This window comes from Eptesicus fuscus, chromosome 2 (assembly GCF_027574615.1).
Source record: "Eptesicus fuscus isolate TK198812 chromosome 2, DD_ASM_mEF_20220401, whole genome shotgun sequence".
Lineage (NCBI taxonomy): Eukaryota > Metazoa > Chordata > Mammalia > Chiroptera > Vespertilionidae > Eptesicus > Eptesicus fuscus.
Genome location: NC_072474.1, coordinates 14936966 through 14951620, shown reverse-complemented (window position 1 = coordinate 14951620; position 14655 = coordinate 14936966). Strand labels below are relative to the sequence as shown.

Below are 14655 nucleotides of genomic sequence, written 5' to 3'. Positions count from 1 at the left end.
CAATCATTGCCAACACTTGGTATTAATTATTTTGCCCTCATTGTTTAATTTTTTAATATTTTATTTAAAGTTTATTCTAAAAATTGATTTTAGAGAGGGAGTAAGGGGGGAAAGGAGAGAGAGAGAGAGAGAGAGAGAGAGAGAGAGAGAGAGAGAGAGAGAGAGAGAGACAGAGACACATCGCCAGTATGAGAAAGACACAGTCAGTTTCCTCCCCCATAAGCACCCTGACCTGGATTGGATCTGCAACCTAGGTATGTGCCCTGGCCAGAATCGAACCTGAGACCTTCTGGTGCATGGGACAATGCTCCAACCAACTGAGCCACACTGGCCAAGGCTAATTTCTTCATCTTTTAGAAAGGATGATTCAAGTGTCCTGAAAATTTATTCACAATATACCTTCCAAATTCTTTCCACAACCAGGAAGCCAAGTTAGCAGGTTGAACCAGAGTGATGGCCCTCCAGGCTACTTGAATTCCGGGTGGCTGGGAGCCCTGACTGGTTGCTTAGAGATGCTTTCAACCTCTTCTTGGAGAGCAGTTGCTATGCCCCTGCCAGATGCAGAGTGTTCCACTGTTCATCATGGACGGGGGGGTGGGGGGGGGGCTATGAAGCTGTGAGAGAAGTATATTCCAGGTATCCTAAGAGAAGACAGGAAAGCCCAGGTGTGTGAAGCCCTAGATGTGTGAGGGGATTGGGAGGTGGAGAGAGAGGAGGGGGCTCCACAGGCCTCTCGTAGACTTACAAGTATGTCTCCTGGTAGCTGAGCAGTGAAGCTCTCGGTGGTGGCTAAACTAGTGGCATGGTAAAAGTAGGAGACTATAAACGAGAGCATTGTTATTTTAAAACACTTATAATGAAAAAAATCACTTGAATTTGAAATTAATTAACAAATCTCAATATCACATTTACTATTAATTAGAAGTTAAATTTCTTTATTGTTGTTGTTTATCCTCACCAAAGGATATTTTTCCATTGATTTTTTTAGAGAGAGTGGAAGAGAGAGGGAAGACTGAGAGAAACATCAATGTGAGAGAGACACATCGATTGGTTGCCTCCTGCAACTAAAGTACATGCCCTTGACCGGAACTGAACCTGGGACCTTTTGGTTTGCAGGCCAATGCTTTATCCACTGAGCTAAACTCGCTAGGGAACAGTTAAATTTTTTAAGTTTAATTCAGCTTCCTAAGTTTTGAATGCTTGTGAAAAGAAAAAGGTTTAAAAATCACTTATTTGTGGGGGGTTTCTCATTGATGGCAATATTAAAATTTTTAAGAGGTTATCAGTTAAAACATGACAAGATTTTATTTGACAGTTCTATACAAATTCATGATTCCCAAATCTTCATTTTATTCTTCTCATCAATTATAGAATAAAGAAAATGACCCCTGGCTAGTATGGCTCAGTTGGTTGGAGTGCTATCCTGGTACACCGAAAGGTCATGTTTGATTCCTGGTTACGGCACATACCCAGGTTGCGGGATTGATTCCCAGTCAGGGTGCCTATGGAAGCACCCAATCTCTCCCTTCTTCTCTCTCTAAAATAAATAAAACAAACAAACAAACAAACAAGACATATCCTCAGGTGAGGATTAAAAAAACGACTATTTTTTGCTCCAATTCCTTCCAGTTTATACCAGTTTGCTGTACAATATTTTCTAATTGTGTCAGGACATGAAAAGGTTGGGAAACCTTGATATAGGCAATGTGGGGAGTTACTGGGTTTTCATACCTTCCTGTGTTAACTCCATTAGAACCATTTTATATACTGGCTTTGTAGAGATCCAATCTAATTCATGCTATAGGCCCCAAGCAATTTAGGTTTTGAAACCATGTGTTCAACCATAAGCACACTTTCTTTCCAAGCCCGGCTCCACTGAATCCCTAACTTTCTTAATTCCTAGGGTGGTGGGAGAAGTGTGAATGTAATTTTCAATATGTAAACTTCATAGTAAGCTATGTTTTGAGAGTATTTTATTTAATACATTTGTTCAAAGATGTCTTTAAGCTTTTGACTAACAGGGTTGAAACTTCGGATGAAGAATCTGAGTTTTAGATAACCAAGTCCAATCCCTCATTTCACAGATGAGGAAACTAAAGCTCAAGGAAGAGTCTGGGCTCAAGTAGCATTAGAGTCAGAGCTTAGAGCAGAAAACAGATGTCAAGTCTCCTAGTTTTGTGCCTCACTATACCAACCTACACTTGTGTATTACTCATATATATAAATAGGCTTTCCTTTTTTATACATTTTTGAGTACTATTTGGTTCTTTAAATACATAAACATGGTGATTTACTCAGAGGAGTTAGATGTGTCTAACAAGGACGCAGCAGGTATGATGACAGTTCCAAAGTGAGGCAGTGCCTAGAAGAAACTGTATCTGGAATGATTAAGGATGGAAGGAAAAGAGCCATTTTCTTCATAAATGATAGTTGTTTGCCTCAACATCCAAGAATGAAGACTGCAAAGCCAAACTAAAGCAATATAGGGGTTTATAAATGATATATTTAATACTGGCATAAAGAAGTAAGTCGCTTTTTTGTGTACTAACCAGTCTATTGTTTGCTTTTAAGCTTATATATAGCCAAGGTGAGGTAAAATATTAAATTCTTCCCAACTATTCAGATTAAGATTTATGATATATTTTCAAATTTGAGCTTCACTGCTCAGATTACAATAGGAGCTAACATAATTATACACAAAATAAGAAGTATTACAGTTTATTTAATACTAAAAGTTTTCATGCTTCATAAACAAACTATATATCAACGACCACTTTTTAATGCTTTATTCATTGATTAAAAGAATATACATTTAACATAAACCATATAACATCAGTCATCAGGTCAAACATTCAGCTGGTTTCCTTACAGTTTCTGTCAGGAGTTATTTTATCTGATCACATTTATAAGATAAAATCTCACCACATCTGGCATTTACACACACTGTGCCAGTGGATTCACACTACTGATGTACATATAAAATCCGCATGGTATGTGCCCACTGGAGACAAAACAGTGCACACCTGTCAAAAGGTCATTTTAATATAAGATGGTAAAACCATTTGTAAAACACATATAAACTTTTTTCCATAAATAGAATCATATCTGGACATCTGTTGCATAAATTGTGTTTCCAAAGCTTACAATAGAGCAGCCAGGTCTCAGCACTGCTGGGCACCCCTGTTGGCTACTTTATTATTGCAGACTGTCCTTTAACATTAAATGCACAACATTCGTACCACTTAAAACTGGGGTCAGGTGGAAGTCTCACAGAGACCACGTCTGTACCGCGGTTGCCCTGAAACAGTTAAATCGGCTTTTAAAGCCTCTCAGATATAACAAGGTTTTAAAACATACTTCATGGAATGTTCTTCATGTATTATAGCAGCTCATACCTGTGATAGAACAAGTTTTCAGTTTTTCCTCTCTTCCTTTACATTCACTATTCACAGTGAAACAGGTGCATGTTTTTTTATTTTTTTTATTTTTTTGTGTTTTGTTTTTCAGAGTTCTGAGGTTGCTGACTGAGCCACAGCACAGCTGTGTACCATAGGTCGAAATTCGACCTTAAATATTACAATCTAGCAGAATCTGGCTGGCCAGAGTGGGCCGGCCCCTGCCAGCATGTGGGCACTTCTTCAGTTAAGTCTATTCTTTGGCAGCTGACACGCGCGCTGACAGAGAAAAATCCAGTGACTTGTTGCTAGGGATTTCACGACTAATGTTTGTTTGCAAGCATGTGTGTTTACAATTCTGTTTTTTTATTTTCTTTTAGGTGGTTTTACCTGGAATATAGTTTCTTTCTTCCTCCACTATTTGAAATCTGGGTTTAAAAGCTAACTTGAATGTGTAATATAATTGATAAATAAAATCATGTCAGATATAGTTTCTAAAAATCTAACAATTTGAGTACTTGTTTATGTAAATGCATTTTAAAAAAAGGGTTAAGCAAGATTCTAACCTAGTATTATACAAAATTCAGAATGGTAATTGGTGATAATCAATTTTATATATGTAATGATAGTTAAAATCTTGGCTTTTCTGTTAAAGGTAACTCATTTGGGACATTATCCTCCCTTCCATTTCAAATAAAAATTAATGAAATGCTATTAGAATGCGTGAATGCAGTATATTGCATACAAATCCACCAGGCTATGGGTATGTATCTATATATGTATAAAAATATTTTGGCTCCTGAGTTCAGCTCTGACACACAAAGAATAAAATAATCAAAAATGCAGAGTAACTCAGTGAAAAATAAAGTTAGCCAGCAACCTCAGACAACCTTCGGTTGTGTATCTTTAAGATTTGGTAACAAGTCTATTAACCGTGAAAGCCCTATACATTGTCACTTTGAACTTCTAATCCAATACCCGACTACGTTCTTTGATCAAGAAGTAGAATATACATATATAATTCTATGAAGCTAATACTGATTAAACACAGCACAAAGGGATTAATTCACACTACTGAAAAAAACATAATAAGACCCTACTTGCATATGTAACCACAGGAATTGTACATTTAAAAAAAAGCTAAATGTCTTCACTAAAGCTTTGCATCTCTCTGTAAAAATGACGATTTGGTTCAGTGAAGACACTGAGTGATTCGATGTCCATGACTGCGTGCCAAGGTTGACCCAGGCCCAGGGATACCTGCTCAATAAGGTTATGCACTGGATCCACATCCTGGTCGGCCAGTTCACCTTGGTCAAAATCAATGCTTTCTTCAGTGACTTCAAGTACTTTTAGATTAGAGCCACGAAGACGAGCAATGGCGATGAGGTTGTGTGCCCACACTGTGTAACCTTAAAAAAAAAGCAAAACACAAGCACTATAATTTCCTTGCATTTTATTTTGTCTATATAAGTTAATCTTCTCCACAGACTGGTATCACAATGACTACTTTGGTCCTTTTCCTTTAAAAATATACAGAGATTTGAGAAGGAAGTATGATTGTTTAGCAAGCAAAAAAAAAAAAAAAAAAAAAAAGAGACTAAGTTTTATATTGACTCCAAGAATTTACTGTGGGTGGTGAAATGAAAGGTCCTGTAATCCTATTCTGATAGCACATTTAGTAAAATCATAGATGTTTAAAATATAATTTTTTACTGGATAATGATGTAGCATAAAGAATTTTTTTTTTTACTTCATATATATGTGTCCATTAATAATACATAATGAAACTGGTGTTTTCATTAGTGAAAATCATTCATAGTCCAAAGTTATGAAGTGACACTTTAAACATAAATTGTTAATTGTCAGTAGCAAATATGTAAAGTGCAAAACAGTCATGGGAATGATATATACTAACTTCAGAATAATAATTACCTCTGGGAAGGAATAAAATGGGAATGGATGGGGGGCTTAGCTATATCTAACATCTTATTTATTAAAAGAAGAAAAAAAGCTTTAAAAAGACTAGGTTAAACTAACTTTGAATAACCTAACATTTCTTTATCCCATACAAATCCTCATTTTATTTTTTACCTTCAACATTGGTCTATTCTTTGCTACTATCTCTGCTGGCTGACCAAATTACCAAAACAAAACTTGAAAAGCAAGACACAAATGCGGCTAAAATTAAAAGAAACAGAGGTAATAAAGGGAGTGTAAGATGTTCACAGAGACTTCCTAATTTGTATCCTGTAAATGTCTTATAAGTATCAAAAAGGAAGTAAAATGTTTTTCTAATTTATCAGAATGAAACTCTCTCCAGATGAGAACAGTTCACATTAAGATGAAAGGCCCCAGTATAAAATAAGAATATGCCCAATCAGTGGAACCACCAAATAAAAAACCAAGTCATATAAATTAATATGGTAATACCTAGAATCTAGAAGATGAGGCAATGGGAATGAAAAAAAATCATACTTTCTCTTCCTTCCATGTTATCTTTTTAAGAGATCTGTGATTACAGGAAATATTTTTACTGTCAGTAAATATGTATGTTTTCTTAGATAAATTGATTTCAAATACCATTTTTGTGAAATGCCATTAATCACATGATGGAAGAAAAAGTAACAGGGAACTTGGATAAGAATCCTTAGGGTAGAGATGTAACTTCCTACTTATAAGTAATACTAGAGGCCCAGAGCATGAAAATTCATGCACTGGAGGGGAGGTCCCTCAGCCTGGCCTGCCCCCTCTCACAGTCTGAGAGCCTGCAGGGGCGGGAGGCGATCTGGCGATCAGGGGAAGGCGACGCCCCATCACACCTGCTGCTGCCAGTGCCAGCAGCGCAAGCCTCGGCTCACCCTGGTGACCTGAGCCTCGGACAGCCCTGGGCGGCTGTGGGGCTGAGGGGACTGGGAGACTCCGTGGGCAGGCACGTGGAGCGGCCAGATCCACCTGGGGGCGGGCCCGGCCATGCTGTGCGCCGGCCACCCCAGCGGGGCTGAGGGGACAGGGCGCCGGTATCTTGTGGCTGTGGGCACCACCATCTTTGAGGGCATGGCAGTCAGTTAGAATATTCCCTCCATCTTTGTGAGGGTGTGATGGTCAATTAGCATATTCCCTCTTTATTAGATAGGATAATTTAAAAACTTTAAAGTATGAAAATCCGCATATCAATTTGTTATAAGATTTCTTAACACTAAATGCCAATGTTATCTTTCTTAGCATAAAACATTTTAGATGTAATATTGATATCAAATTAATCGAAAATCACCTACCATGAATTGCCAGAAGAGAAAGCTTTGTGCACCTCCACGCTAATAACACCAATGGATCTTCGTTTCGGTTATCACTGAGATCTGGAAAACCAGACGTGTCAATCACATCATTCATTAATATGAAATGAGTGAGGAACTTGTCATACTGCCTAGATATAAGATCAACAATAGCTCCCGAAACACAAGTGATGTAGCTGTCAAAATGAATCCTCTCTAGTGGTATACTGGGTTTCAGAATCTTTAACATATCTTCACTCTTAATATCAAAAGCCATTATATAGACCCGGAGGCTGGGGCTCCTACGTGACAAGGCTTTCCAATGCTCATCATTTGGCATGTTGTCCAGAGACTTGTGCATCACAGAAACATTGTGGACCAGGAGAGATAGTCGCTGCAAAGGCACATGGTTGCTATCACTTAAGACTCTTGCCATCTCAGCTGTAAAGTCGCAGAAATCCAGGGCAAGTGAGCGCAGATTCACAAATCGCTCTAGTTCCACTGTAGTGATAAGGGTGCTGTTACCAGGAATATTGTTGTCCAGTAAACTCAGGTGCTCCATGGTGTTGGCAATAGAGTTTGAGAGAGATGACAGTGATGTTGGGGTTACTATTTCCAGCATAAACCCACAGGACAGCCATTTCAGTTGCCTACTATTACTCAGTATTTCTTCAAACAGCTGCTGAATTCTGTAAGAAAAACACATGCCATAAAGATCCTGTTAACATTTGGCTCTAATCTTTTAAGTCTTTTTTTTTTTTTTAAATAGGCAATGAAATGGCATGCAATTTTGAGATCCATTTTCTCTCAGTTAATTTCTATCCGACTCACAAGTATTATCATAAATGCCATTAAAATTCACATTAAAATATAAGGAATAAGATGTATTAAACATAGAGAGATATGTTCAAGGAAAGCAGCATTTTATTCCAGTATAGCAGGAAAGACTGATGACATATAATTTGTGTTATAGCAAAAGCAAGCAGAGAAATAAGTTTCACAAAGCAATAATTGCCCAGAAAATTCCTTGATTTGTCTTAAAACTTAAGACACGAAATGGCATATAATGGTTACTCTATTTCATAGTTAAGACATTTCCAGAACATATGTTCTTTTAAGAAAAATAATCATTACTCTTCTGATTGTATCATACCATACAATTTCTCAAAAAAACTAAAATTATTATTAAATAAGTCCCTTTCTACTAACTATATAACTTACTGCTTGATTTTTTTGCCATCAGGGTCCACCTTGCTGAGGTATGTATTTGACAAATTTCCTTGCTGTTGTAGAACACTTATGTCTCCAAAAAGGCTAAACTTCTGGAGGTTCCTATAAGGAAAATAATTTAAAATAATTGTCTAAATGATTAATATATATAAAATATAAATATTAAAAATACTCAGAAGGGTTATTCTAGGAAAGTTTCTGGCTTATTACTCACTTAGTATTCAATTAAGGACTTTCAGCTTGTTTTGTACACACAATGAAAAGCAATGTGATACAGGAGAAACAGCATAAGCTCTCAAGAATGAGTACTGGGGTATAACATCAGTTCCGGAACTCAATATTTTAATGACCATGGAAAAGTCTCTTAATTTCCCTGAGACTCAATTATTTATCAGTAATAATAATACCTACCTTAAAAGGTTTAAGGACAGGTGAATAAATATAAAAATGACATATGAAAGAACTGTACAAGCTCTAAGTTTTATATAGATGTTAATTATAAAAATTTCCCAAACCAGTTAACTTAATCAGTGTCTTAAATTCTCAGGGGTGGGGCACTGCTATCTTCTCAGTAAGAATATTCTTTGAATAAAATCTAGAGAACCTCCCCTCAGTTTTATGATCTAAAGTATAGCTGATGATCAAGAGAGATAAAAACTATTTAAAAATCTTTCAGTTTTATATAATTTCAGCTAAAAAACATGTATGTTCCTAGTGGTAAGATTTTAAATAAAGTAGGAAAAAACTAATAACTGGATACAGATAAAAAAGCTTAAATGCCAACAATAAGCAACTAGAGATTCCACTTATAACACAAAACTTAGGGACTTACATGCATGCATATTAGCATAACCAATGGACACAGACATGGGCGGTGGTGGCTTGCCTGGGATGGGAATGGCTGGGGGGTGGGGGGAAGTGTCAATCAGGGAAAAAGGAGACATATGTAAAACTTTACACAATAAATTAAAAAAAAAGATAAAAAAAACTTAGGATAACTTTTAATAAGAAATGTATAACTCACAAGAGTGATAAAAGATTTAAGTAAATGAAAAATAACATTTGATAGTATGTCCCATTTTCCCAAATTAAGTAACCTTAGTTTGATTAAAAAGCCTGATGATTCTATAATTTAGGCTGAAAAATAATCATGAATTTATTCATTCAACCAATGAATACTGAGGGCCTATTAGTGCCTGGCACTGTGCAGTCTATTGGAGACAAGACAGTGATCAAGTACTGTGAAGGACAAGCATATGGTGTCACATATCTGGGTATATCTGATATTGTGTAAGTCAGAGAAGGCTTCTTTAAATAAATTGATTAAAAGGGGATCTAGGGATACTTGGTAATTAACCAAGAGAAGGGCAAGGAAAGGTGTTACAGGGAAAAAAGCATGTGTAGAGTCCCTAAAGTTGAGGGCAGCAGAGTGAGCTTTAGATACTGAAAGCAATCCAGAGTAGAGAGTGAACATGAAATGAGCCTGTAGAGATAAATGAAGTTCTATGTCAAATAAACATTCTGGTTTTTGCCTTCATAACAATGAGATGCCCCAAAATGACTTTAAGCAGGGAATAACATGATTAAATTGGTGTTTGGAAAATATTACTGCAGCGTCAGAACAACCTGTAAGGAGGTAGAGTCAAAGTGGGGAGACTAGTTAAGAGAATATTTTAGTAATAGAGATGACAGATAATGATAGCTTAAATTGGGTTTTTGGTGGTAAAGGTGAAGAAAATGGACAGTCTTAAAGCTATATTTAGGAGCTAAATTGGGATAGAAAGTGGTGCTGGATTATCTATAGGAGGTGACAGAGGGAGTAGTCAAGAATAACTTGTAAATTTTCTGGGTTGTGGAACTACATAGTTAGTAGAGCTTTTCATTGACACTGGGATTCTTGGAAAACGGATCAGAAATTGCCCTAACTGGTTTGGCTCAGTGGATAGAGCATCTGCCTGCAGACTCAAGGGTCCCAGGTTCGATTCCGGTCAAGGGCATGTACCTTAGTTGTGGGCACATCCCCAGTAGGAGGTGTGCAGGAGGCAGCTGATCGATGTTCCTCTCTCATCGATGTTTCTAACTCTTTATCCCTCTCCCTTCCTCCCTGTAAAAAAATCAATAAAACATATTTAAAGAAAAAAAAAAAACGGCCGAAACCGGTTTGGCTCAGTGGATAGAGCGTCGGTCTGCGGACTGGAAGGTCCCAGGTTCAATTCCGGTCAAAGGGCATGTACATTGGTTGCGGGCACATCCCCCGGTGGGGGCTGTGCAGGAGGCAGCTGGTCGATGTCTCTCTCTCATAGATGTTTCTGGCTCTCTGTCCCTCTCCCTTCCTCTCTGGGAAAAATCAATAAAATATATTAAAAAAAAAAAAAGGACCAGAAATTAATTAGGTTTTTTTTTTTTTTTTTTGGGGGGGGGGGGGCCCTGGAGGGTAGAGGCGAGGTGTTAGAATATTTATATTATATAACTATTTTGCATGTTTAGCTTGAGGTTCTTTAACAGGGTCAAGTTAAGATGTCAAGTAGGCAATTCTAGGTCTGGAGCCAAGCAGTTATCTGGATGATAACTGAAGTCAAGAATGGGAACAGTGGGGCTTAATTAGGGTAAGAGTATAAATGAGTAGAAAAGCCAGTAAAAAGTTGTGAGGAACTTCAATAATTAAACTAGAGAAGGATGAGCCTGCAAAGATGAGGTGAGAAGTTGGAGAAAAGTCAGGAGCGTGGAAATCACAGAGACCAATGAATGACTCTATTACAAAAAATACAGTGATCGAAACCAAGATGGCGGCATAAGGTATACATCTGTACGTGCTGCCTCTCACAACCACACCAAAGCTACAACTAAAAGACAAAACGACTATCACCCAGAACCACGGGAAAGCTGGCTGAGTGGAAGTTCTACAACTAGAAGGAAAGAAAAAAGCGCATTGAGACTGTGTAGGAGGTGCAGAGCCGCGGAAAAGCAGAGGTACGGAGGCGCGCGTGGAGAGGGCTGGCAACTGAGGACGCGGTTGTCTTCTTCAAGCGGGAGGGAGACACAAGCTCCTGACTGCTCTGAACTCAAGTTTCCGGTGAGACTCTGGGGACCCAGACTCCAACGGGGAGAAGCTGGACTGTCTGCCATTGGGTCGGAAAGTGAGGGTGGCTTTCTCACAGAGGTTCACGTAGGAATCATTGTTTACTGCGCTGGGGCATGGGACACGGGGACGCAGAAACGCGGAGACGCAGAGAGGGCTGACTGGCAGCCATCGCTGGTTGCCACGCCCTAGTGATTCCCTGAGACCCCGCCCCGCCCAATTTATAAACCCACCGGAGCTGTGTGCAGAGGCTTTTGCATATGAATGGCCTGCCCTTTTGCAGCTTAACCTAACAAATTTGCAGCTGGGTCAGACAGCTCCAAAACTTCCAAACCCCAAACAAAGAGGAGAAATTTGCAGATCTCGCTGTAGTTCCTGCTGGGTGGCCTCAGACAGTAGCTGACTTGCACTTCCTTGAAGATCCAGGAGCCAGTGTACCTAGTGGTCAGTGTGAGATGACACCAGATTTCAACTCTTCACTTCCATAAGCGACACACTCAAGAGGCAGACTCAGTGAGCACCAAAGCCCCACTGAAGCAAGTCCTGCCCCATAAGGGTGTCTCCTGCACAGCAGTTCTTCCATTATAGACACAGCTGATCCTCACAGCCAGTTGGCTTGGAGGTCAATTCCTCCCAGTGTACCAACAGCAATCAAGGCTTAACTACAACAAGACTGTGCACTCAGCCCACAAAGGGGTGCACCAAGAGTGTCCACCTCAGGTAACTGGGGAGGCTGAGCCACTGGGCCCTATAGGTCACCTACCACACAAAGCCACTCCATCACCACAGGGAAGCAACCAAAATGCGGAGACAAAGAACATGTCACGAATGAAAGAAATGGAGGAAAGCAAACTACTGGATATAGAGTTCAAAACCACAGTTATAAGGTTACTCAAGAATCTTCTAGAAACCGCTGAGAAACTTAGTAAGACCTCCGAGAAACTTAGCGAGACCTTCAAGGATCTTAATGAGAATGTCAAAAAAATGGAAAAGGACCAGTCAGAAATTAAGCATACACTGTCTGAAATGAAGAATAATATACAGAAATCCAACAGTAGACTAGAGGACCCCAAGAATCAAACCAAAGATTTGAAATATGAGGAAGCAAAAAACACCCACCCAGAAAAACAAAAAGAAAAAAGAATAAAAAAAATATGAAGATAGTGTAAGGAGCCTCTGGGATAACTTCAAGTGTACCAACATCTGAATTATGGGGGTGCCAGAAGAGAGAGAGCAAGATATTGAAAACCTATTTGAAGAAATAATGACAGAAAACTTCCCCTACCTGGTGAAAGAAATAGACTTACAAGTCCAGGAAGCGCAGAGAACCCCAAACAAGAGGAATCCAAAGAGGACCACACCAAGACACGTCATAATTAAAATGCCAAGAGCAAAAGACAAAGAGAGAATATTAAAAGCAGCAAGAGAAAAACAGTTAGTTACCTACAAGGGAGCACCCATACGATTGTCAGTTGATTTCTCAACAGAAACTATGCAAGCCAGAAGGGAGTGGCAAGAAATATTCAAAGTGATGAACAGCAAGAACCTACAACCAAGATTACTCTACCCATCAAAGCTATCATTCAGAACTGAAGGTCAGATAAAGAGCTTCACAGACAAGAAAAAGCTAAAGGAGTTCATCACTGCCAAACCAGTATTATATGAAATGCTGAAGGGTATTCTTTAAGAAGAGAAAGAAGAAGAAAAAGGTAAACATAAAAATTATGAACAACAAATATATATCTATCAAGTGAATCTAAGAATCAAGTGAATAAAAAATCTGATAAACAGAATAAACTGGTGAATGTAATAGAATCAGGGGCATAGAAAGGGAGTGGATTGACAATTCTCAGGGGGAAGGGGATGTGAGGGGTGCGGGAAGAGATTGGACAAAAATCTTACACCTATGGATGAGGACAGTGGCGGGAGGTAAGGGCATGGGAGGGGGGATCAGGTGGAGGGGAGCTATGGGGGGCAAAAAGAGGAACATCTGTAATAATCTGAACAATAAAGATTTATTTTAAAAAAAGAATACAGTGATCAACAGCTGTGTCAAATACTGACTTGAGGTCTTCTATACTAATAATAGAGAAATATACAAATTGTCCAGGATGCCGTCACAGTTAACAGTAATGACCGAACAGCAGGCTGCATGGGGCGACAACACCGGCAGGAGGGTTAGTGAAAGATTGCCAAACGACTGAACAGCAGGCTGCATGGGGCGACCAGGCTGGCAGGGAGTTAGTGAGGGATGACCAAACAACTGAACAGCAGGCTGCGTGGGGCAATTAGGGGTGATCAGGCTGGCAGGCAGAAGCGGTTAGGGGTAATCAGGCTGGCGGGGGGGGGGGCAATTAGGGGCAATCAGGCAGGCAGGTAGGTGAGCAATTAGGAGCCAGCGGTCCTGGATTGTGAGGGATGTCTGACTGCCGGTTTAGGCCCGATTCCCAGCAGTCTGACATCCCCTGAGGGGTCCTGGATTGGAGAGGGTGCAGGCTGGGCTGAGGTGAACCCCTCCCACCCGCCGTGCACAAATTTCATGCACCGGGCCTCTAGTATAAGGTAAGGGCTAACCCTTCATTTGTCTTAGCAACATGGTGATCAGAATGGAAGTCATTTTATGTGGTGTGGTGAAAAACACTGGATGTGAGGAAAGAGATAGTAAAAAAGACAAATCTTTAAAAAAAAATCACTGTGAAAAGGAGAGACAGAAGAGACTGCTCAATAGACCAAAATAATCTATAAAGATATCATTACATATTAAAACATCAAATTAAGGTAAAAGTGGTATGAAAGTGCAATAAATTTTTATCTAATTTCTGAGGGATAAAACTTTCTAAGCCTAGAAATAACAGAATAAATTAGAAAGAAAAATTTGACTATATAAAAATGAAAAACTCGGTATTTAATAGCACACTCCTCTAAAAAGGAAAAACCAACATAGTGAGAAAAACATTTGTAACAAATATTTTTTATATATATAAAAGAACTCCACATAAATAAAAGCCAAAAACATTAAGAATCCAATTGGTAAATGGGGGAAGGTTATAAAACAGCCAAGTAAACCATGTCAAGGAAAGTATTAGAAGGATTACTAATGGTATAATCTTATGTTTTTACTTGACTTCTAAAAAATTTTACATTAGTCACTAGGAGATCTAATCAACTTTCCATATAGTAAACAGAAAAACTGTATTTTTAAAAATATTTCAGCCGAAACCGGTTTGGCTCAGTGGATAGAGCGTCGGCCTGCGGACTGAAAGGTCCCAGATTCGATTCCGGTCGAGGGCATGTACCTTGATTGCAGGCACATCCCCAGTAGGGGTTGTGCAAGAGGCAGCTGATCGATGTTTCTCTATCATCGATGTTTCTAACTCTCTATCCCTCTCTCTTCCTCTCTGTGAAAAATCAATAAAAAAAAAATATTTCAAAGGGAGACATTAACTTAAAAAGTTTTTCCCCCCATTAAAAAAAAAAGGATATATAATTGTTCTTGAGAGGATAGCTACCATATCAGACTCTAAAGGACACATTACTATAATATATAATTATGACTGCCTTTAAAATTTTTTCCATTTTACTCTTTCTTCTAAAGTTGCCACTACATCTATGAATTACAAAATAGGTTATTAATCGGCTTCTCATAACCTCTTCTAGAAAGAAAAATAAATTTAAA

The 14655-nt window shown here is 38.8% G+C and overlaps 1 protein-coding gene across 2 annotated transcripts in view; it reads right to left on the bottom strand.

Moving 5' to 3' along the window:
- Positions 1-2771: 2771 nt before the first annotated feature.
- The window catches only part of FBXO33 (F-box protein 33), a 29077-nt gene continuing 17193 nt past the window's right edge, over positions 2772-14655 (bottom strand). Inside the window, exons 2-4 of one of the 2 annotated variants that reach the window (XM_054725517.1) lie at positions 7892-8002; positions 6674-7359; positions 2772-4807 (exon numbers count right to left, since the gene is read on the bottom strand). In XM_054725517.1, the coding sequence (XP_054581492.1) occupies positions 4536-4807; positions 6674-7359; positions 7892-8002 (1069 nt within the window). In that variant the 3' untranslated portion in view covers positions 2772-4535. The remainder of the gene's footprint in view (positions 4808-6673; positions 7360-7891; positions 8003-14655) is intronic. The other variant, XM_054725520.1, reaches the window with a different exon arrangement.